At 44.6% G+C, this 25,496-nt stretch overlaps 1 protein-coding gene across 4 annotated transcripts in view; it reads right to left on the bottom strand.

Moving 5' to 3' along the window:
- The window catches only part of CSMD2 (CUB and Sushi multiple domains 2), a 560,963-nt gene that overhangs the window by 7,325 nt on the left and 528,142 nt on the right, over nt 1-25,496 (bottom strand). For 3 of the 4 annotated variants that reach the window (XM_050932578.1, XM_050932579.1, XM_050932581.1), the window contains 11 exons: nt 22,920-23,096; nt 21,895-22,074; nt 19,012-19,185; nt 16,639-16,812; nt 12,364-12,437; nt 10,306-10,417; nt 6,801-6,980; nt 6,082-6,147; nt 3,913-4,074; nt 3,066-3,178; nt 1,234-1,321 (listed from right to left, as the gene is read on the bottom strand). In XM_050932578.1, coding sequence (XP_050788535.1) covers nt 1,234-1,321; nt 3,066-3,178; nt 3,913-4,074; nt 6,082-6,147; nt 6,801-6,980; nt 10,306-10,417; nt 12,364-12,437; nt 16,639-16,812; nt 19,012-19,185; nt 21,895-22,074; nt 22,920-23,096 — 1,500 coding nt within the window. Of the gene's footprint in view, nt 1-1,233; nt 1,322-3,065; nt 3,179-3,912; nt 4,075-6,081; nt 6,148-6,800; nt 6,981-10,305; nt 10,418-12,363; nt 12,438-16,638; nt 16,813-19,011; nt 19,186-21,894; nt 22,075-22,919; nt 23,097-25,496 lie in introns of those variants that run through there. The other variant, XR_007770925.1, reaches the window with a different exon arrangement.

The raw sequence follows: 25,496 nt of genomic DNA, 5'->3' as shown, positions 1-25,496 counted from the left end.
CTAGCAATTGGGTGATTGCAGACGGGTGGAAGAGGAGCATTGGGGCGGCTGCTTAGGTTATCATGCTCAGAGCTGCAGTAACAGCAGGCTAATCGCATCTCAAATATTAGCAAGCAACAGCTGGTGGAAACCCTAAGAGTCGGTTCTCTAGCAGGTAGCGTTCTGAAGAGACTCCAGTTCTGCCTGCTGTACCCAGGTACTCCAAAGGCCCCCACCACTACAGGACACGAACATGTCAGAAATAGTCATGAACGTGTCCTCAGAACACCCCCACGAGGCAGGAAAGTAGTTTCACCCCCTTTAGACAGATGGGGGAACTGAGGCACAGACAGGTGGAGTGGCTTGACACTGGACAGTGACAGAGCCATGCCTCAGGTCTGCTGGCTGCAAGTCCAGTGTGTAGCATGATTTCTGGCTGGCAGTGGGGAGTTTAGCTATTGCTTCCAATACAGCCAAGTTTTCACCCACAGGAATCCTGGCTCCACAGTCTTACTCTAGCAACTAGACCACATGGGTTGTCTTTTCCTTTGGCTTCATTACCAATATTTATCTTTCTGCTGTCCTTAAAGAGGCATGTTTTGCTCTCATTGACTCTGCCAATCCCCCTGCCATAGAGAAAGCTACAGTCTTACAGTGTGGCTGGAAGGAGATGTCTACACTGGAAAATGGTGTGTTCTTAACCTGGGTGTAACTCAGGTTACAACAGCAGTGAAAACATGGCAACTCAACTTTTAACTCAGGTTAGCAGCACAAGTGACAGCCTGTAGGGGAGCCTGGGTTTCAACTCAAGCTGCTAACCTGCCTTAAAAGCCGAGTTTCCATGTCTTCACTGCTATTTTAACCTGACTAAGCTAACCTGAGCTAAGAACATCCCTTTTTGGTTGTTGTTGTTGCAAAGGCTAGACAGCCTTTGCACGGAATCACCAGTGCAGAGGTCAGTCCTTGCTTCAGGAGGCGGCGGTTGAGAGTAAGAAAGGAGGCACGAGTGTTTAAAAGATGGACAGATCAAACAGCCAAAGCAGCGAGAAATATTGGGCCAGATCCTCAGCTGGTATAAAATAAGTGCAGATCCACTAGCATCAGTCAGATTAAGCCAATTTACACAGTGTGTAGATAAGGCCCGGTATATTTGGAAACCAAAATGCAGGAATGGTAAAACGCTTCATGTTTTCAAACTTTCCCCAGTGCCGAAATCCATCTTAAACACTGAAATAATGATAAAACAAAACTTACCGAGTCTCTGAAGGCCAAACTGCCCAAACCCTTTGCCGCCTACAAAGCCCTGGTATACAAAAGTGCCGCTTGACGACTCAGATGAGACCTGTAATTGTAAAAGCCCAAATAAATCATATTTACAATGGAATCTCAAAAATTCATCGCATCTTACTGCAGATGTAACACAAACCTGGTGGTTTGGCCGTAAATCTGTTCAAAACACAGTGGGCAGCAGAAGCATGGATACATTTACTCACACAAAGATCAACTTAGCTAAATATCTGATATTAATATTAATGATGTGCTTGGTTAATATTAAAAGTATGGCCACACACAAATGACACTCTTCTGTTCAAGGTATATTGTTTCAGAGGGTGAAATTCACCCCAGTGCCACATGGGGAGCATAGATGTAATTTCAGCTGAAGACTTATTTTGAACTTCAAGTGCTGTAAAGATCTCATGCTGGCCCTTGACACAGGGGTGAACTCTAATCTTAGCATCTTCAGCAGCTGACTTCATTGACAAAACCAATAGTTTGTTCCTTTTGGTCTTGCAGAACCAACCCAGCTTTGGGTGAATGAGCGGAGTCTAGTCTGCTTTGGTTAGCATCAAAAGAATGGCCAGCTAAAGTTTCAGACTGCGGAACATTTATTAGAGGTGAGGAGAGGAGATGCAGAATGGACCCAGCGTGATTCTTGGATGCCAGATGGTGTCTGTAGCAATGGCTGCTCAAAACATGTAAAATGAGCGAATTTACTACGGTAGCTATTGAGAGAATGGAAGCCCACCACTGATTTTCTCAGGTAGTCTTGCTTCCAACTCTACTCTCTAATTGCATAGAATACTGGCATCCGGCAAGATGGATGCCCCACTGGGTGTCCGGAAGTCTTGCAAAGTGCTTGATAGGAGATTCTAGTTGGAAGGCACAGAGTGGCACTAAACAATCAACTGTTGAGTCTGACGGAGGAAAAATTTGTGCCATAAAACAAGACCAACAAAGTATCCAAACTTTTGTAATTCATCGTTTGCCGCAGCACATGAAGTTTAGTACTTGGCTCCCAACAGAAGCTTGAGAAGCGCAGCAGCTGGAGTTTACCAGAGACTTCACATTAGCCACCTGTTTACGAGCAGAACTTGCTTCGTCTTTGCAATCTCTTCCAAGTTTATGCATAGCATTAATTTAATTCAACTGCACAGAAAGCTGAAAGCTTTTTTTTAAAAAAAAAAAAAAACCAAACAACCCAACAACTTGTTCCTGAGGGGGGAAATCTTGTTTGTAATAACTGCTGCATGTATTGCAGATAACAGAGATAACCAGAGCTAAGGCTGCATCTGGTCATGCGGTCAATCAGATGAAGTCTCCTCCTAAGCTCCAGGAGGCCTCTGAGGCACATGTGAAGTTACCAGAGACAAAAGCTGGTGTGGGAAGCCAAGTCCTCAGGGAAAGATTAGCTCTTTTGGATGTTAAACTGAGACATAATGCTGAGTTGGAACTAACCTTCCTGGCTTCTTCTTTTGCGTTATCTGGAGAACGTGCAGATTTAACAACACTGGGCAATGAAAATCCATATGGCCATAAGTGATAGCAGAAGGGCTGCTTGTGCAATGTTAGTCTAATGCACTGGCAGAGAGCATTGCATCCTCCTTTAACAGCAGAGGATAACAACCTACTACTGCTATCAGCTAAATGAGTTACTCTTTCAGCGCAGGTGGCAGAGGTCTGTGCTGTGGTTCTCAAGGTCAGACTTTGCTGATAACCCATGAAGGGGCTATTACACTAACACACACTGCCACGCAAGAGAGTTGTGTACTTACAGTACACATTTGCACATGTGCCGATATACTTACATGCCCATCTAAAGCCCATTTATCATTCTTGAACTTGTTAACAAAGATCTCCACCGGTCCTGTTATCTGATAAACCTGGAGAAGTAGGTGCATGTCTTCTCTCTTGTAAATGCCTGGAAAATAACACAGGGGTTTTACCAATCAGCCATTCTTGGTCTAGCAAACTTGGCAGGTGCCTTATTTCGACATGGAGGTGCGGGGGCTCAGCCAGTGGAACAAATAGTCTGAGATGACAATTTATAAAAGTAGCTTCTGAGAATTTTCTACCTGAGCCAGAGATGATGGCACAATAACTGCTTCTTCCCAAAGCAAGAAACAACTCCTGCACCATATAAAAGTGTTGCCACAAAGCGATAAAACCAAAACAAACCACCACCCCACAGACCTCCCCAGGATAACAAACCATCTGGTGGATGGGAAGAACCTAGCCTGTCAGGGTTAAAGCTTTATAACCAGTTCATTATAAGAAGCACGGAACGGAGGATAATGAGGCAGGAGGTGTTTATGCCTTTTTACCTCATTTATATGAACTAATTATGAATCTGTCACTGCAGAACCAAGCATGAGCTCAGCCCTGGCTTTCAGCTGGAATCAGAGCAAAAGTCTGTATCTTTAACTCCAGGTGCAGGAACTCCTTGGTTTCAATCTCTAATGCTATCAAAGAGTGGAGCTTTCAAAGCTCAGCGGTTCTGTCGAAGATCCAGCAGGCAATCAATATCATTCACAAAAACAGAACAACACTGCTTCAGTCTGTGACTCCAAAGGCCACCGTTTCAGTGCGAGAGACTGACTGCACCTGCCACGGTGAGCGTGGATCCATAGAAGCTGCTGTGCTAGGCCCCCTTACCTGACACCAGCAATTCCACGCCACTGTGGTCTATCAAAGTAGCATTGACTTTACTGGTAGTGGGATCAAAGCTCGTGACAGAGAGCATCGCGGGCTGCTTCTTTCCCATGTATTCGTAAGAGCCTTTCCACAGAGAATTCTTTGCAAACACATCAGCGGGAACTGGAAACAGTAAGAAAGAGGGGTGGGGAGAAAAGAGGGAGTTTTGAGCAGAGCTAAGGTATATTCTACCATATTGCTGTATGATTGATAATATTGTGAACATCCCTTGGGAGGAAAAGACGACAAAGAAACAGGTAGATCCATAGGAATGAATTTATTTAAAGGTGCAATTTCAGCTGGGATAAAAATGTATATTAAAAAATTCTAATACGAATAGAAAATTGTTTGTCATGTTTGGAAACTTGGATGCACAAAGATTTCCCTAAACACATGAGAAACACAAAACATAACAGACTAGAAACTAAAGGGAAACTGATCAGTCTGGTTTCCTTGTTCAAGTGGGGAAAGGGTAAACAGAAAACAAGCAGCACAAAATGTCAAAAGTATTAATAATATTTGCATTACAGTAGTGCACAGGGACCCTGGCTGTGTTTGAGGACTCATCATACGAGGGGCTGTATATGCACATAGTAGGAGACAGACAGATTTTTAAAGGTACTTACGCAATGCTGTGCTCAGGATTACAAAGCCTAAGTGATTTATGAGCCTAACTTTCATTTTCCTAAGGCCCATTGACTGTTAAAGGGATTTTGGCTCCTAAATGCTAAATTTCTTTTGAAAACGAGATTGAGACTCCTAAATTAGTTAACTGTTGCAGTGCTGAGCAGAGAAATGCTGAAGTACCTTTAAAAATCTGGGCCATAGTGTATTAGCCAAAGATATTACAATTTAAAGACAGACAAAAGGCAGGAGAAAGGAAATGTTTTTACGCCCATTTTACAGATTGGGAACAGAGGCAATGAGCAGTTTAAGTGACTTTGGTCCAAGTCACACAGCCTGCGGCAGAGGTGGGAATTGAACCCAGGAGTCCGGAGTGTTATGCCAGGGCCTTAATCACAAAACCATCCTTCCTCTAAAAAAGTATATCTGATTTTTAAAGTTCTCCCCCAAAGGTCTCATGTAAAAAATTGAAAAAAAAAGTGACATGTTTTTAAAAAATTATAGCAATTTGTTTTTTGAAAAATTTAGAATCTCCCCCTCCTCTTCCTCCCCTTGGCCTTTTTTTTTGGTGCCACTCTGATCCATATTATTTTTCAAAACTTTTCATAGAGTTTAAGGCCAGAAGGGATCATTTAATCATTTAGCCTCATCTCCTGTACACAAGGCCGTTCAATTTCACTCAGATACCCCTATACTAACACAAAAGATTTCCATTAGACTAAAACATTTCATTCTTTGGGAGCCTAACTTGTGTGCCAGAGAGAGTAAACAGGAGAGATGAATGACTGAGGCCCCTGCAATTTCTCCAATTTTTGAAAACTGATAAGAGTTTAATTTGTCCTTTTGCCCCTCTGTCTGCAACTTGTCCAGTGTTGAAGTTTTGAAAAGTGGCAAAAGGAAAATAAAGAAAAACAAAATGAGAAAATCTCCAGCCCTGGTTCATTCTATTGTATTCGGTGGCAGAAAGGAATAAAGGAAAAAAGGAGGAGATAGACGGGGATAAAAAACAAACTCTGACCTTTTGAAATGTCCAGTTTTGACAAAACACTGGAAAATAAAAAATAACCCCACCCCAAACAACACAGCTTTTCAGGGAAGCTTTCTTTATGAAAAAACAATTTTTCATAAAAAAAAGTTTCTGAATCAAAAATTCTGACCAGCTCTAGTCCGAAGAGACACACACGACTGAGATTTTCAAAGGAGCCAAAGAGAAATTCAATAGGAGATAGATGCCTAACTCCCTTGTGCTGTGATTCTCACAGATGTCTAAGTGTGGCGCTACCACGGAACCCAGTGGCTAGGGGACTCTGAGTGTTTCCACTGGCCCTATGGTTTAAAGGACTGCAGGGAACAATCTAAAAGCTATTTGTTAGCCTTCCGAACGATTTGATAACAGGAAAAGGCAGGGGAGCTGTAGATTGCTCCTTGCCACCTTCTATTTCCACATTTTTGCGTTAAGACTAAATAGCAATGCTTCTGACAGAATAAATAACCATGCCATAGTACCTGACACTTTAGCAAGGGGTGGATCCCTGGCAGTGCCAACCGGTCTTCCGCTGGGTCGTATATCAGCTGAAAAGAATGGGCAAAACAGCAGCAAATTAATATTACGGGACGCTGAAGTATGGTTTAATCACTTCCCTTGTGGCAACGCATGATGGATGTGTGGGAGTCGCTTCACACTCGTTTCCCAGCGCTCAGATATTTGTGACAGCTCAGAAAGGAGCAGCAAGAGGAGATAAACATCGAGCTAACATTTCTCATGCCCACAGTGTGAATGCTCACCCCCAGTAACTGGCACCCCAAACAGCCCGTTGGTAGCTGGAATAGCCCTGGGAGCTGGAATTCCCCTTCTATCCATCTGCCTCTCTGTGAGGGACTTTAACTAGGGTTTTTTCAGAGCCAAATGTCATTGCAGGTAAAACAGAATCTCCTTCCGCTGCTAGCCCTGGTGTCTATGAGCCTGATTCACCTGGCGTTGAAGCCTATGGCAGTGTTTTCCTTGACATCATCGCAAGTTGGATAAGGCTTTATATGTTTATATAAGACCTGCAGTCACGAAACAACAAGACCATTGCCAGCTTCTCTCAGAGGTATCCTGGATGTTGTGAGACAGCAAATTCCCCTTGGATCACAACTCCTCATCGCTGTAGCAATGGGATGGGCTTCAAGACACAACCCAAGCCAATCGGTCCTTTCCCTCCCTGCTGGCTCAGGGCTCTTACCAAGGCAAATGGGTGTTTTCCCTGTCCAGCTGCCATCCGCTTTGCAGGTTCTATGTTCGGATCCTCCCGTGAGATAGTACCCACTCTGGCACGAGTAGATCAAGGTGTAGCCCAAGGAGGGCAAATCTAGGGCACCCACATTAGCATGGGACGGGGTCTCTGGCTGTTTGCAGTGGTGAGCTGGAAAAACAGAAAGGGTGGAGATGAGAAGACCTGCCTGGATATCGCCACAAGGGGTAAAACCCTGACTCCAGTGGGAGCTTTGTCATTGACTTCAGTGCGGTCAGGATTTAACCCAAGGGAGTTTTGTCTTGCTTAAAACTCTCTGAAGCCCTTCCGTGAAGACGACAGGGTTGGGCATTTCACAGATACAGGGAATTCAACAGGCCAAAGACACCTGCCTCAATAGTTGGCCGCCCATTTCTTTGAACGCAGAGCACCACTTCCAGCAGGTGCCCTGAATCAGGGCCTGTGCGCTCCTGAACACTTCTGCAAACGGCATCAACAAACAGCAGGATTCCTCTGGGAATGCTCAGAAGTGCACATCTATGGGCAGAAAAAGCCACACTGCCGGGTTTCAAGTTCACTCTCTGATTCTACGTGATCAATTTATGAGTCAACCAACAAGCTTCCCAGTTAGCAGCACCTCCAATTCCAGCAAGAATTTAAGAGCTGAGCCCTGCTCGTTCCACCCCTCTTATGTCCTTCTCAGTGACAAAGATCCCCAAATCGGAACTGTGCTGAAGAGACTCTTGCCGATGAAAGAGGCAGAATAGAATTCAGCTCATGCTCCCACTGCTCTGCAAGACCTTGCACCTTGAAGTCAGCAGGCACACGAGCAAATACATGGGGCAAGAAGGGGCCATTTTTACACAGTCCCCTATTGGAACCTAACTATGCTTGAAAAAAAACCAAGAGAGAAAATAATCTAACGTCCCCCATGTGTCCTCTGGCCGTAGTCCCAGCATCGTGTCACCATGTTCACATGCAGATAGAAAATGGCCTGAAGGCAAACCCTGCTTTAATCTTGAGCAACTTCTGCAGAAGAACGCGGAACCCTGCTAAGGCTGTGATCGTATCAGTGGTTCTACACAGTGGCTGAGTGATGGATTCTCGCCTTACTTCTCCTCTGATCCAAGGATCTCTATTGGCCGGCCTTCTAACTAATAATTCCTACCTACCTGTCTGCAGAATCACAGGGTCAAATCTTCAGAGGTGCTGAATACCTGTGTTCCCATAGTTACTCAGAATCTTTCAGGGTTTGGCCCTTTGATATTAGAAATCTATGTCATCTATGTGATTTACTGCTCAATGCAATCTTGTTGTTAATCATACCACCAATTTCCTGGGGGGGTTACTGAACACACCTAATTATCAAATTGGTAGGAAGCTTTCCCCAAACCTCCTTTTGATTTCTCCCTTTCCATGGATCTCAAAGCACTTTATAAACATGAATGAAGCCTCAACAGCCCCCGTGCAGTGACTATTATTGTTATTATAATCTACATTTTCCAGATGCGGAAAGAAAGACAGAGAAATGACTAGCTCAAAGTCACACATGCCCTATGCTAATCAGTAGATGTTAATTCAGCTCTCAGCAAATTAGAGTAACTGCACCTAATTCTACTCCTGTAGATTGCACTGACAGAGGAGGCTTCAAGAAGAACTGATAGATGGCAACTCAGTATTTCCCCCTGTTATAAGCAAGCAACAGAAACATTTTTGCTTCAACTCTCTTAAGAGCAGTAACTAACTGCCACCCACACCCATAGCTGCTTCTTCAGACTCAGTGTTTTCCAGTCCAGCAGCAAGGGAGGTGAGTTTGTAAGCTAAGGAGAAACACTGCTCTCTGCCAGGGTGAGGCAGCCACTCAGCAGCACACAATTGCACCTTTCTCCTCCGATTCTGCATGTTAGGAATTTTAACGGCTGATGGGGAATTAAGCTACGTCAGGTAGGCACACCTTGCTCTAACAACAACAAACATCTGAAATAACCTGCTAAAGAAGGCCAAGAACACAGTCAAGAGTATTCTAGGAGCAAGGGAGTGAGAGAACAAAACCTTGGAATTAAAGGGAACTGGGCTATGAACAACGTTTTCCTGTTCCTTAAAGGGCCCAATCCAGCACCTGTTGGGAATTTTTCCCATGGACGTCCATGGCGGCAGGATCAGGCTCAAAGGAATTTATGGCTTTGAGTAAATCCCATAGTCTGAAATTAAATTCAGTGTGAGGCCAGGTGTTTGAAGGTGTTCACACACTACGGTAGGGAAAGTAGCATAATGATCTGAGTAGAACAGAATGGCACAAAATCCCAATCCACATTTAGTAGGAGATGCCCCACCCCCATCCGCAGCTCAAAGGAAGAGTAATAAGGTTCTCCATACCACAAATTGCCAATCCCTACCCCGTCGAAGGACCTGCTTTCATGTAACCCCGATGGCTTCCATTCTTAGTGAAGGGCCCATGCTTACATTATAACCTTCAGTGGGGGCATCTCAACACCTTCAGAGTGCAGATAAAGAGACACCTGCATTAAAGTCATGTGTCCCCAACCATATGTGGCACTGCCCGCCAGCACCCCATGAAGCATATGTCTTCACGGCAAGTAAAAGCTGCGTTCTAAAACTGCGTGAGCTAACCAGGTTAAAACAGCAGTGAAGACTCAGCAACTTGGCTTTTGACTGGGGTTAGCAGCTTGAGTTCAACTCCAGACTCCCCAGTAGGCTTGAACTCAAGCTGCTAACCTGAATTCCAAGATGAGCTGCTGGGACTTCAGTGCCGCTTTAACCTGAGTTAAGAACACATCTTTTTTTTTTTTTTTTTGCAGTCAAGACATACCCCTCAGCAGGTTTATTTCTTGCAGATTGTGTAGCTTTTCAGTTGACATTGGGCCAATACAGAATTATTAAATTAAATGTATGTAGTACCTGTACTTACAGAATTACATTAACTGGATAAGATCATGGTAATAAGTCACCCCAGAAGGGGAAGGGAGAAGAATTCTAATATTTCTGATGAGACGCTAGATGCCATGATACCAAATTAGAGCTCAATACGTTGAACTAAATTCCTCCCTGTATAACGGGGAAAAGATGGTGGAGAACTGAATGAGATAATTACAATTTAATCCAGATCTACAGAAACATCATCCCACTGATGTGGTCTTCTCTCTGAAGAATATTACTTGGTCCCTCCAGCCTGAAATTCTCTGTCTTGGCCATTAAATGCAGTTGCAAAAGCATGAAACACACCAAGCCTCATCTCAGCACAAGATCAAACTCTTTCGCTGAAGGAAAAAAAAAATCACCAGAAAACAAAGCTGGCTGTTCTCATCAGCTGTATCCATGTCACCAGAGAAGTGGTCTGCGATTTGCAACAGAGAGTCAGAACATATGATATTTCAGTGGCCCCTGCCCTCTAACGCAGAATGGCCAAAGTTTCGCGGTGTAAACCACATGGCCAAAGGAGTTTGTTGCACAGACAAAGCTTCCCGATGACACTTACGAACACAGTCGGGCTGTACTCCACTCCATGTCAGGTTGGGAAGGCATGTTCTAGTGGTCGAGCCTTGCAGCAGGTATCCTTTCTGACACCTGAAGAACATGATGCTTCCCACCTATCACAACAAAAGATAAAGATAAAGAGCTAGATTGTCCAGTGTAATCGACCAGTTGACACACACTGTTCTACGCCAATCCCAGAGCGTTCAGAGCTCTTGGAAAAAACTCTGCATCAAGTGGGCACAGGGCTGCTCCATTCAGAGAGGCGAGTGTGGCTTTTTTGTCATATAATTACCCCCAAATTGGCAGCATCACAAGTGATTTACAACTGATCGAAATTTTTCAAAATGTTGATTACAATACTCATCAAAATTGTGTCCATAAAAAAATCCAGGAATTGAATTTCATTAAAAAGTTTAGTCTACATTTCACCTACTCTGCTGTTATTTATTATAGTAGCACTCAGAGGCCCTGCTCAAGATGAGGGCCCCATTATGCTAAGTGAAGTGCATACACACAAGATATATGGTCCTTGCCTTAAGGAACAATGTTTATTTTCCTTATGATAAATGTTTAAAGGGACATTCAAAATAAATAATGACAATAGGAAACATCCCTTACTTACATTATCGATGCCACCTTGGCTTATGGACACTGAAAAGGATTCTAAAAATCTAATTTACTTTTCACCACTATTATTTATTTTTTACACTTTGTTCTACTGGGACTGCAGGGCCAGACTAGTCAGTTTCAGGTCCTGTTTTCATAGGCTGCTAGCACGATGCTATTTCTTTTGGGTTTCCATCTTTGCAAGCAAATGTTTCCTTTTAAAGATAGAATAGATTAAAAATAAAAAAAATTGTGAAAGCACTTTGCACTTCTAAATTCTATATAAACTCTGCTCCTTTTTAGTTTGGTTTTTGCTGTTGGTGGGTTTTTGTTGCTTAAACATTTTGATCATTAAAAAACCCCACAACTAACGAACTATCAAACATTATTTCAGATTTTTCCATGGAAGTTCAAGATACATAGTGGGGTGTAATTCTAGCTCCCTCTTAAGTCAAATGTGCATTTTGCTAGGACTTCACCCATGATCATAGGGATTAGAAGGAAATGACTGACTGAGATGTACATACCTTTCTGACTCCAATTATCACAACTTCCTAGCATTTGCATGTGTGGGTGCTTACCAATCTTTTTTGCAGGTTAAACATTCAAAGCCAGCTGGAAATTTGGTACATTTGATCATCTTATCCACCTCCCACAAGGGCAGAAGTAACATAAGATTTTCCCCTGCCCTTTCTCCCACACAGTACCGCCTCCTCATCAGCCTATCAACAAACATTCTGATTTTGTGATGTTTCACCATGTGCAGGCTCTTGTGAATTTCTGCCTGGCCGATGATGACTGGCTCTCCTTAACACAGCCCAAGAGCACAGTCTCATTCACAGCATAGGTAGCAGCGCTGCTCAGATCTCTTGCCAACACCATTTACCAAAAAAACCCAAAATCACTTGCGGCGTCTCCATATTAATGAGGACCTAGAATTAACACACTAAACTGCTGGATCAAGGTAACAAATTAGCAGCTTTACTAAAAAAAATCCACTTTCGGAGGATAATCCCTCCTCATGTCCCACCCTAGCATGTAAGGTGTCTTGTGTAAAACACTGGATGAGAATCCACAGGTGGAACATGGAGGGGATCTCTCCATGACATTACATTGATTTCTTCCCTCAACAAGCCTGAGATAAGCAAAGCCACTTAAATGATTTGGATTTAAAAGTAATGGAAACAGGGCATGCAATGCTAATACTAATTCCACTAATAATAAATCTTAGTTAGCAGCGTAATTAACAGCATAAATCTAATACTTAAACACACTGAAGGCTCGCTGTAGAATCATTGCACACATTGCCCATATGCATGAAGTCCAGTTGAGGTCCCAGGGACTTTCTGAACAAGTCAGTGCTAACCGACAACAGTACAGGTTGCACAGTCTACACAACTTGCACTTGTGCAATGGCTAAAGAGACATGGAGATATGATGGTAATTACATTACCTGATAACCCTGAGAGTTGTTCTGCATTCCAAAGAGAGGCACACCAGGGTCAGCACATGTAGTGAGAGTTGGATCTTAAATAGAAAAAAAACAAACACAGCCATATTAAAAGGACTCAGACACTGAGGATGTTAGTGAAATCCATTTCAGAGCTATGCATCCACCGCGCTCGCTCTACAGCTATTTCACTTTCCTTTTCACGTGGGATTTATGTATTTTGCAACAGAAGTAATATGTACCATCAGAGAGAATTAAACAGCTATTTCTGTCTCAGCCTGCGATGGGTCTAACACAGTGTAACAGGGAAGCATTGAATCCCTCAGGGAAAAATAAATAAGCCAAAAATCCACCAGTGGTGTACACTTCCCTCCCTTTTACAGTTCTACACATCATTCACAACAGTTAATTTAATACATTATTAGACCTGGGATCCATGCAAGAGCAGGTACTGTGGCATCCCAGGCTGGCCTGGGCGCATTCCAATAGCACGCACCAAAGCTGGAGCAGGAGTTTCTAATTCACCTGGCCATAGTTGAGGAAAGTGCAGGAGTCACTGGAAAAAATGAGTAACTTAAAACAGGACCCCTTTTTTTTTTTTTGGTAAAAAGTCCTCCAAAAAAATCCCATTTTTCAACCATCTCTAGGGAGTGTCTTTAAGCCCATGGGTAAGCAGGACCCAACCCACAATCTTAATTTAGAGACACTGACAGTTCCCCCAGCTGCACCTGGCATCACGGAATGTCTAACAGATTATTTCGTTATCACTGTCTGGGCGGCATGGGAGATACAAGCATTTTTAAAGGCATATTGGTAATGTCTCCCCCATCTGGGCATTTCAGCTATTACAAAACCCTTTCCCTGGCCGTTCGGACGATGCTGAGATGTTGTCACTTTGCGCACTGACGTGCAGCCTCTTAGTTTATTGGTCATTTTCTCTCTATCAACAGGGTTGTTTAATCTCATTTTCTAATGCTCCAGGCAGGGTTTACACCAGGAATAATAAAGTGGTTTAATTCCAAGTTCCATGCATGGCCCTGGAATAGCTGGATTCTGTTACAATAATCTGCAGTGAAACAGGTCCTGGTCTTGACATGTAGGTCCCATCTGTGCTATAGTTATTATGGTACTGGGTCACCCATATGCAATGCAGTTGTGCTCTGATGTGACTTTTTGGTTTTGGCCTACGAGAGGCACTAGCTCCCTTTATATCTTCCCTGCCTCTCTGAGGTCGACAAGCAACGTTATGAAAGTTGTTTGGAGTGGTTTTCCAACAGGATTCTGCTCGGATGCCTCTGTCACCAAACACTCATCTTAGAACCCTGCTATTGCATGGTGATTGATGGTGACTGGAGATGTTAATGCATCTCAGATATATAATCTCTCTTTATGCCTAGTTTGGTCTCAATCCATCAGAAGATGGATACGTGCAAGTCAGAAATACCTGCCATTGTCATCACAGCATATATCACTTCCTTCTCCCAGTGCATAGACAAGAGCTCTGAAGCAGTTGAATGTAAGCAGAAATGTATCAAGTTTGTTCTCGAGTTCCAAACTGATCAAAGACGCTGTAATTCCTGCCTGATAGGTAGCAGCAGCAAGGCTGACTGGGAGATGAAAAACCAAACCAACCCAACACACAAACAAAGATACTGAGGATGGACAGTCTCCTGCTGGAACCACTGGGGAAGCAGCACTGGCTGACAAAGTGCCATTTCCTTGCTAACTCTGTGAGCTTTTGTGAACCTATGAGATTGACAGGTCAGAGTGAAGCTGAAAAGCCCCCTCTCCTGAAGTGGGATGAAAATGGGAGAATTTTTTGGAACAGGAGCAGCTCTGAATAAGACTCTGCCCAGCGATGGGCTGAGAACAGCTGATATGGACGGATCAGTAGGTGACCTGGGTGTAAAATCGGCTGTGGGCAATGTACATGGGCATTGCATTCGGGCCTTGATCCCAAGTCCTTGAGTTGGGCTCAGCAGGAATAGGCAGTGCACAGATGTACAGAAGTTTAAACACCAGCCAGACCCGTGTGCACTGAGCAGAAGTAAGTCACAAGCTCCTTGGGTGCTGAGTCCCTCGCGTGCAAGAGCACAGGATAAAAACAGGGGCTGTGATTGTGACATTAGCAATACTGGCAGTAATAGGGGCTCAAACCACTTGGTGAGGGCCTGGTATAAATGCACAGAACAGGCAGATATCAGCAGACAATGGGAGTGCCTGCAGAATCTCCACAATGCCGGATCGGGGTCTCCTGTGGCCATGATCCTGCTCTTCACCTCTGTTTACACTGAGCTGCTACGTGAAGCACTCTGCACCACACTGAGCAGGATCAAACCTTCTCTTGTAACTCTGCTAAAAAGAGACTCAAATCAATCGGATGTATCCAGACATAGGAAACACACAGTGAGACAAGCCCTCACAATCAAACACACAGCAGGAACAGAGATCACTCCTCTCCTCATGGCGGCTAAGGGGAAAAGGGCACACCAATGCTGTAACTAACAGGCCCGGAGTTTGATTCCTTATGACCTGACTAATCAGCCTCTCCATAGAGCATCCTTACGTGCTTCCCTGAGCTCTCCGCAGGTCCTTGGGAACCGTAGTGAGTCGGTAAACAAGGGATACAAAGTGCAGCCAGTCAGGGCTGCAACACACCAGCTAATTCATTTCACTTATTCAGCTCTGCTGAGCTTTTGACATTTGTCACCGGTGTGGTTTCCACGGCATCTGATGGAGGCCCCCTAGATAAATCAGAGTGTCTAAACTCACTAACTAACTAAAATGAATTCCCATCCCACAGATGAGGTGGAGGCTGATGGATCACACGAGGTGAGGTGTATTAAATCCGGGTCTCTGGGCTGTATTTTGGGGACCCGAGAGCCTGGCCATCTAATGAACCTCGAGATCGGATGGGAACTGAATAAATAATGCTTTTTCATCATCTGCCTGGACTGGAAATAGACATGCTGGATCAAGGTTTTCACAGGCAGACAAGTTTTTTCCTTTCCTGTGATTTGTACTAGGGAGACAAATTTGAAGGAGGAAAATAAATTTCACTGGCAATATAAACGACTGTGTTATTGCACTCTTTAATGCTACACTCTTCCAGAGGTGTGGATGCCACATCATGAGCGTATATTACAGGGCCCTGAATAAGAACTCGTGGAGAAGTGATGAAACATTGGAGGCGAACCCAGCTCTGGTAATTAAATGCCAAGATACTCTGGTGACCGGCGCTATATGCATAGCTAATGGTACATGTATACTTGGCTAACTTGTTAGATTAAAGATCATGAATGGTAGAATGAAATCTGATTAGTCCTTCCTCATCACACCATCCCACATATGAGAGCAAGCATGCTATTGATGGCAGGTAAATTTAGAACAATGCAACTTCTTTGCTCCTGGTGGCCAGATAATAAGGTGATGGTGGCATTAGAAATGGCTAGTTAGATGGACAAGTTAGAGGGATAGACGTCATGTTGTCAGCCCATGGAATTCATTGCCACAGAGCCGGAGTCAACTACTGAAGCTAGAAACAGATGAGAATGATCTGAATACTAATAATTATGTACGGCCCTGAGCTTTCGTAGGGCCTTGGAAACCACTGGGAAGTGACAGACAAGGGATTTGTTAGGGATATGCAGATTTGTATCCAAGTCAGCAGCTCAACTCCACAGCTATGCACAGTAACTCGTATGGTTCTGTATTCTATGGACAGCACCTTTACCTTTCCAGAGATCTCCTGTTCTGCTGGGAGCAGCTGCCACTTTGGGTCCCATTCAAATGCAGCATGTTACAGAGGATACACACGCTGCACTTTACTTTGTTCCATCAGGACCACTTGTGACAATCTAGCCCTGGCTGTGGATGCTGAGGACTTCTGGAAACGTGGCCCCGGATCCCACCAGCAAACATCTCCCACAGGTTCCAAGGACTGGGACTTTGCCATGAGATACGGATGGCTAGTGGGGATGGCCAATAGGTAGAGCAAGCGTCTGGAGCCAGGAAACTTGCAAGTGAGGTGAGCCCACACCCAGATCTGTTCTGAGATTTAATGGGGAGGAGAGTCTGACAAGTTAGCAGAAGGAAGATGAATTTGCCATGTGCTGGTCTTCTCTGCAGAAGAAGATCCACTATCTTCCTCCAGCTCTAACCACAGGGGACAGGGCTGAGTAAGTAGGTGAAAGGGGGTAGGCGAGACTGAGTAGATTGATGGGGGAAGGGACAATTGAAGCTTTGGAATGAGAAGTCAGATTCAGGATGCTCCCTTACCTATGCAGCTGGGCTGGGTTCCACTCCACGTCCCATCAGACTGACAGAACCTCCGAGCTGAGCCCACCAGCACCAGTGGGGACAGGCAGGAGAATGAAACAGATGAACGGTAAGTGAATCCTCTGTCTTCTCTCCTGCCTTGAGCTGGTGTCCCGGGGTCACCACAGAACACAGCTAGAAAAGCCAAAGGATAGTCAGGGGATGGCGACGAATCTCAGTAAGGGCAAATAGTGTTAATGGGTTAAAGACAATTCTATTAATGGCCAAATCCTCCCAACCTCAGCTTTCAAGCGCTGCGATGGCTCAGGAAATTACTAGTGGCAGAAGGTGTGCTGGCTGCTTTCTGCTCACTTCTGTCTTTTTGTCAATTACTGTTTAATTAACTTTCACTTTCCAACATCTCCTGGCAGGGAGGAGGAATAGACAGTTTGAATCCTTTTTTTTTTTTTTGGTCTTTTTTCTGCACAATGGTGTGTTTGTTTAACTTTGACTGTATCTTTAATTGCACAAGGTCAAATTGCCACGCGGCGCCGTGTCAGACGTAAAGCCCGTTAATTATATAATAGCCGGGGAAAGGTGTAAGGAGCGCGGTCGGGTCTTTGTGCTGTTTAATATGAAAATGGCTATTGTGCAGCTGCCAAATACTCAAAGCTAAAATCCGGCTTTATCATTCTGAGCTGTTTCACTAATCTGTATTGTATCATGCACAGAGGTTTTCATGCAGCCACAGGGCCTTGCCTTTGCACCACATTCCAAGGCTTGCTGTAACACTACGAGGCTCTTTTCATGTAAGGCCTTCGCAAGCCGCAGGGGCCAGAATTTCAGAAGTGCTCAGCTCCAACGGAGGCACTTAAATCAGAGCCAGACTTTCAGAAGTGCACAGCCCATTGAGTGCCTGGTGAGTGTTGGATGTCTTTTGAAAATCTGGCCCCCATTTTGCATGCTAAGCGCTTGGAAAGCTGGGTCCTGATCAATTATCTTCACACCACTCCTCTAAGATGGTGATGAGTGTCTCCATGTTACAGAGGGATGTAGCAGTTGGGTAACTTGCAGAGCAAGTGGGTGACAGGGATGGGGAGAGCACCCCAAAACTCCTGGCCTATCATTCAGAGCACCACACTTCTTCCTTTTTGCCAGCATGCTGCCATCCACCTCTGTCCTGATGAGGTGAGGCCTTTGTCTCCCTGAAGTCAGTGGTAAAATTCCCATTGATCTCAGTGGGGTCAGGATTTCACCTGGGGTCAAGAATCACTGGAGTTAGGTGTCCAAACCCATATGAATATTTAATGCCCCACGGGGGAAGTCCTTGTCTTGTGAGGATGGGACAAGGATTCCCCCCTGAGGAACAGACACAGCTGTGAGCGATTGGGGGGGTGTCTCAAGCCTGCGCCCCCAAACAGTCCTCAGACCACAGCCACCACCAGCAGCTCATAGGTACTAACACGGAGTGTGGGCTGGTGGACCCTACGTAGGTCACCTTAGGCACCGTCCACAAAGCTCCCAATTGGAGGGCACATCTAGTTCTTTGATTGACTCAGACTCACTATTTAAGCCAGAAGGAGGCACAGCAAGTTGTCTGAGTAACTATCTGAATCCCTGGCTGGTTGCATCGTTGGGCCCCTGCCTTCTCGCCTGACTCCTGAGACCTGCCTTGTTCCTGATTCCTGACTTCCTGTCATGTTCCTGCCCTACTTCCTTGTTCCAGATCCCTGCCTTCTACAGCACATCCCTGGCTACAGATTCCGGCTCAGATCCTCGGCTTAGTTCTTGACTTTGCCTCTGAACTCCTGTGCCTGGTGTCAGGGTCCTGCTTTCACCACTAGGCCTGACCACCCATGTCCTGATCTATGACAATAGCTAATTCTCATTATTTGAGAAACAATGTATAAAATCCCACCATGAGTTTCATCCCTCATCAGGCACACCTTTTACGGATGGTATTAACAACTGGGTCACGATCCCTAATATCCCCTTCCAAGATGCAACTCACCCTTATGTACCAGGCAATTTCCAGAGCAGCAGCCAAGGTTATGCTTTACACAAAAGTGTTTTGCCTTTAATTCAAAATATTTCCTGCTACCGTGGGTGCATGCATGAAGTTGGGGAAATAAGTCAATCACTAATTGTGTATGGGTGGGAAGAGACTTCTCCCATGGGCAGGTTATACCATAATAGTCCATTATGGAGATTTCATACCTTTCTCTCAAACGTCTGGTACTAGCCAATGCTCGAGAGAAGATACTAGATTAGATGGACCATTAATTGGATCAAGAAAGACTACTCCTTTGGAGGTGGTGGGGCAGGGGAGGGGTTGGAGTTTAAGGCTAGCGCTCCATCCCCTTTGCACACGAATACACATGGATGTCTGCTTACGAAAACACTGTGGCAGTTCTCCGGTCCATGTCCCATTCCCTTCACAAGTCAGGATGGCAGGTAGCGAGAGCTGGTATCCTTCCAGGCAGGCATAGCTCACACTTGAGCCCCAGCTGAAATCTGAGCCCACGACTTTCCCATTGGGGATGACTTGTGGGGATTTACAGGTGATAGCTGAGCAGCAAACAAAAAGCATATTCAGTTCTAACAACTTCTCAGAGTAGTTACAAATCCACATAGGAGCAAAGTTACTTTCTGTGAACTGAATGCATCACAGGGAATTTACCTAGAGGGGGTCTGTGCACACTTTCTGTTATATGCATGTGTGTTTGTGTATCCTGGGATTTTTTCTTTGCGTTTTAGGGTCAGCTAAATCCCAAACCTCACAGTCAGATCAGCAGGCTTTTGCTAGCTTTCACCTAAGATTATGAATCTGATCCCAGCTTAGTGGGAACATCACCCCAGCTACTCCAGAAGTTTCACAGATTTTGGAAAACCTAGACAAGTTTCAAGTTAGCGATTAACTCAACAACTAGGCTGAATTTTGCCTGGCTGGAAAGTTTTATAATACTCTGCTTTAAAGTGCATATGAGCATGGCTTTCAGCTGTTGGTGTAAATCAATGCAGCTCCCAAGTGAGAATCTAGCCACATTGTGTCTTGCTCTTGCTACATTAGCTCAAAGTGGCAAGAAATAAAAAGAAGGAAGCGTTTAACTTCACAGACTTGCAGGGGAGTGAAGTATTTATGGAAGATCCCAAGTGACCTGCATTTCTGACAGGTGGACCTTAAGAACTTTGCAGTCTGAGATCAGACAAGCATCTAGATGCTGCTTCACATTTTGTCAGTACCCTTGGGTCAGCAAAACACTGACAAAGAAATCAGCCTCTCTTGCAAGATACCCAGTGCTTCCGCATTCTGATTAGAGAAGCAGAGGCAACCATAGCTCTGAAAAATAATACAAGCAGGGGGTAGAAAAGCTTTCCAGACCTTTTGGGAGGCAAAGAAAATGCTTCATTCAGGTTTGATTTGAGTTTGGGGTGAAGACTTGCATATTTATGCAAAGTGCTTCAGCCATTCATAATGGGCGAGATTCAAATCTCTTTTACAATGGTGTAAATCCCCAGTAATGCCACTGAAGTCAATGAATGTACTCCAGAGTTACACTGGTGCAAATTGGATCAGAATCTGACCCTTAGAGGCTACCCCAGTTTGGAGAAAGCTCTGTTTTAGAGGGTGCTTGCTGTCCATGTTTGATTTCAAATAAAATGTGGCTTTCATATATACATACTTTTTATTTTTAAATGGACACATTTGATCTTTAAGAGGGGCCACCAGTTCTTCAACTCTCCCTTTCAAACCATGACATGTCCAAAAGGAAGTCAGGCTGGTTCTGAAGTTTGTTAAGAACGATTTGCATTAGCTCTACCATCACACACTGTTGTGTTGATTGAAAGCTGTTGCATCGCAGACTGAGGCTGGGATTGTCAAAGGAACTCAAGGGACTTGGGTGTGGTTAGCACTCAGCTCTGTGCAATACCAAGGTGGAGAGAGTGGCTCAAGATAGAGTGAAAAACCATTAAACATCAAACATCTCTGATCATTAGTAAATGTGCAAAGAAGAAACTATGGTAAACACATGAAAACTATGTGACTCTTAAATCTGAGCTACTGTAGGATGGACAGATTCCTCCAGTGTGAAAGTTGCTCTGAAGACTATATATACACAGCTAAACAGCACTTTAGCATGGCAGAGCTATAATACCGTCGATCATTTCTACAAGAAGTACTTACGAGAGTAATGCAACAGTTATTGGATCCTGAGACATTCATGCAACTGGATTAGTAAGTCATAAATCATACTTAAGAAACCATAAACTGCACAGGTTAAGAATTTTGCAGCGGCTGGGTAATTTCAAAGTCTATCACTACAAGGTAAAGGCATGGATTATTTATATCTTCTAAACCACCGGGCAGCTTCCATACTGTGGAGGCTACTTTTGGATCCTCTTGTGCATTGGGATGCTTACGACGACAGATTCTGCAGCCCACTTTTAACTAGGCTGGGGCCAATTGTCCCTCCTACTGCACGTCATGCATACAATTGGGTTGCCCAGAGCAGCTGGAGTGGGTGCTACTTTTAAAAATCATTTATTGCGTGCGCTCCTGCAAGCTTTCCATGTTCTGTGCATCTTGACCTCCTGCTGTCTGTCAGGTGACACTACCAGGGCAAATGTGACGATGTGCACTGTGCCAAGTTTCCCTCCACTAAGGGGAGCGAGCTGCATGCAGTAATCATGTGCAGTTATTTGCGCCAGGGCAAAGGATGTGTGTGAGGGCAGGGGGAAAGCCGCATGCTTCTAACTCAGAAAGGAAACATTTTGCCCTGGTGCCGGGCAATGGAGAATCAGATCCAGGTTCTCCTAGAAGGCAGCAGATTTACCTTCACTGGCCATGCTGAACTACAGTCCAGCGAATGTCCTATTTGTGACTATTTGGCTGCACGTGATGTATCATACAGCGCCTGGGCAATTTGAGTAAACTGTATCCCCGCAGGGTAAATATAGGAGTATTTCTTTCTTTTAAACCACAGTATAGGTTAGATGGTCATTATTTTTGGACCTACTCAGCATAATTTTCTTGAATGAGTGAGGGATTGATATGGTTTAGAGACCCTTAACGCCCACTGATGACCAGCTACTCACCAGTAGTTCCAATGACGACTTCTATAATTGCTTCATCAATAAGAGCACAGATTTCAGAGTCTGGCCCCATGTAGTTATGTGGCACTTTCGCAGTAAAGCTTACTAAGATATCATTAGTTACAGGAGTCTTGAGGCCTGCAACCTAATATCCTCAGACATCTATAGTAAATGGGGTCTCACCCTTGCAGACAGGTTTGGTGCCGTTCCAGGTTCGGTCTTTTGTGCAAATCAAAGAGGATGCCCTGTCCGACTCCATCATGTAGCCAGGAATGCACTGAAACACTACCGTTTTATTGTAGTTAAAGTCATTTCCCAGCCTAAAGCCGTTGGCTGGTACACCAGGATCCCCACAGTTTATCACTGGGAAAGGAGAAGATGCAATGGTTAAATTTTCTGATGCTCATAACGTCTCAAGCATATGGATATGCAACGGCTAGAAACCTCACAGTCCCCACTATCTTTCAAGAGATGATGGTGATCTATCAGCCACAGATATATGGGCGACAGGGTAAACCAGGGAGCTGGCTCAACCAGGGCAAAGTTTGGAAATGTGTGCACAAAAAACTTTGCCCGTGCTCAGTGGAGTGGACAATAGTCATAACAAATGGCACTAAGGCCTAGCATTATGCAAAACAACATGTTAATTAGCACATTACGGGGGCCCTGAGTTTAATCATAACCCGTTAACATGCCTTTAAACATGGCTTGTCCCTGTTTGTCCTAGATGCTGTAGGATGTTTGCAGACAGAATACATTTTCCTAACAAAGGCCTGGCATCATCCGCACCTTTCATCTGTCATTCTAAGGACCTAAGTGAACACAATATATGTTCAACAAAAGCTTCCGAGCTATGGCCAAATCAGGGCACATTCTGGGAGCTGACACACCATGGGGCAGGACTCCTCTGTAGCACAGCTTATGTCTAGTCATGAGAGTTAAGACTGCAGAGCACATAGCTTAGCTGAAAAGACCACCTGAAGCTGGAATATTCCATGAGGCACTCGGGGCCTCCAAGAGTTTGCACAAAGAATTATTTCCACTGGCAGTAGACAGTTTTATTACACTTCTGAACACAATGGGTTTACATGTGCATGCTGATGCCTGCAAGTCTTAAACTGGAGTCACATGCACTCTTGGAAAACCTAGCCCTAGCGCCTTATGTTTGTTATTTACCTTGTCTCCTGGGAATCCACTCAGATGCTCACCTGTACACTCAGGAGTGCTGCCTGTCCAGGTCCCGTTGACAGTACAGTGCCTGCTCAGCACTCCCGTGGAATAATAGCCTTCCCGGCACTGATATATAATGGAGCTGGAGAAAACCAAGCCGTCATTAAACACAACTCTTGCATTGCTTGGAGTCCCTGGGTTTCCACAAGATATAACTAAAAAGCCAAAACAGTAGAATTAGAAAAAAAATTAAAGATAACCCTGATCTCAGCTGAAGCAATTTAGCTGCAAAAATCTCTGGATTAATTAGTGGACCACACGCTGTTTTGGAGTGAAATCAACTGTACCTACCAATGCAAGTAAAAAATCCCAAGAGTAATGGATACAACTTGCCCTGGGTAACCACGAGGAAGCACATCTCAATGCTGTGTGACTTCTGTGGTGAGCGACTGAGAAGTTCTCCTGCATTAGAAGCTAATTTCTCCAGCACAAGATACTCCAGCACATACCCCATTAATTTTACACTGGGATTCAAGAACATACCCCGGCTGCAAGCATCTCTGGATTACAGGTCTCTACTGAATTGAAAGAGGTGCTGGTTTTATGCCCCTGGATACTGATCACTCTGCAGGATAGAGCCTTAAATTAGCCGAACCTGAAATGCAGCTCAAAGAGAAAAAGCTGGGCTCTAGCTGGAATGATGGAGGAGGAAGTGACACGTAGACAGCTCAGAACTAGCAGGTTATTGGAGTCTCTCATTGCTAGTCTGAATTCAAGCCCAGATTGGTAGTGACCAAAACTGATAGCCATTGAATGATGGCTCAGTGAGTTGCGTGACATAAGGTGGGTTCAACACAGTTTCTAGAAGTGGCTGCACAAATGGAGAAACTGGCGATGATCGTCACATTAGTGTCAATAGAGGAGCTAATATGGGCCATGAGACACCTTGTTTTCCCTTCCGGTGCTTCTTGCAGCTCAAGATTATGACACATCTGGGCATGGGAATCGGCACCCTGATCTGGCTCTGAATTTCACAGCTGGCTTCAAGTCTCTATCATGGGTTGAACCAAACCCTTAGGTCCCAGCATCTGTAGACAGTTAAATTCTTGGGATCTGAGTATCATAGCAGGGGCTCGTGTCTGCTGTGGAAGCCAATCTTTGCAGACTCCAAGGGAATCGAAGCAGCAGGGGACTCAGCTACCCTTCCATAATGGCAGCCATTCCTGCTTATTGCCTGCGTCTGTCCAATTATGCTTTCAGCTGGGGGAGACTATTGCGAGGATACAATGAGAGGTTTGTCAGCAGCCAGGTTTTATATCTCAACTGCCTTGATACCGCTGCAATAAAAGGGCATCAGACTGAACGGCAGTACGCACAGTCCGGTCATGGCAAAATAAGTACCTGCAATAATTGCATCCAGCCCTCACTTACTGTGGAATTACAGTACATGAAAGAAAATCACATGAATCAATAAAGGCTTAAACCGCTTGTCTCTGACTATTTAACAAGGAAATTCCCCTGGCAATGCAGCACTGTCATGCATGCCGCAAGAGCATCAGTTTGGAAATAACAAGGTGCCCAAGTCTCCAGGCTCTCTTGCTGTCCCCCAGACCAGACACCGGTGGGAATGGAATCTTGCCTGCCATTCCGCACAGGTAAATGAATCTCACTTGAGTCATGGTATGAATGCCCTGTGCACAGCTGCTCAATGGAAGGAGAGGCCCCCTTCTTCCTTTTTACTTGGTTTGCTGACAGCAGGTTAACATATGAGCTTGTCAGATGTGTATCTGTTTGACAGGGAGAAACTAATAACCATTCCAGCTTGTGTGCGCAGACATTTTGCATGGCACGAAAATCACGCGGGGAGCTCTCTAGTTACAGATTCCTCAGGCAGCCAAAGTCTCAATGATACCTAGTGTCACTTCCAATAAATGTGGGGATAAAAGTCAGATTCTATCAGTTCAGGAAAAGCACTGGATTAATATTTCACTGTCGTGTCTATGCATCATCCTCTCTCTCCCCCCACAACCTACCTCGCATAAGCAGATACACCAAAATGCACACAGCCGATTCTAAAATAGCCACTGCTACAAAAATTAATTGTGACTTCAGAAAAGGTGTCAATTGGAAAGGAATGATGACGGTGCAATGTTACGGCACAGTTGAGCATGTGAATATAGAGTAGTAATTCCAGTCAGACGTCTGCCAAGAGCCTGCATTGCCCTGGATAAAAAAGAGACCTCAAACTTATGGGCAAATGCTCAGACTTGAAAGTCATATTTAAAATAACTCAGAGCCCAATCCAGGAAGCCACGATCCATGTAAAGAATTTCCCACGGCATTAATGGGAGCTGAGAGCACCTTGCATGATCAGGTGACAGAAGAAAACTGAACGGCATTGGTGTTTGCAGGGAGCACATATCAAAATCAACCCCACTCCCCACTGAACAAGAAAATAATTCGACAAGCAAAATACATGGGTTGGGACTGTTAATCTTGTTCCTTCTTTAACTGGAAAATATTTCAAGGGATGAGACCCACCATCACCCTAAACTGAGGTGAGCCTCCTGTGGCTTGTTACGGTGGCTGGATTGATGCCAGGAGTCTGGTGCAAA

This window comes from Gopherus flavomarginatus, chromosome 22 (assembly GCF_025201925.1).
Source record: "Gopherus flavomarginatus isolate rGopFla2 chromosome 22, rGopFla2.mat.asm, whole genome shotgun sequence".
Taxonomy (NCBI): Eukaryota; Metazoa; Chordata; order Testudines; family Testudinidae; genus Gopherus; species Gopherus flavomarginatus.
This window is presented reverse-complemented; position numbering and strand designations above follow the sequence as displayed.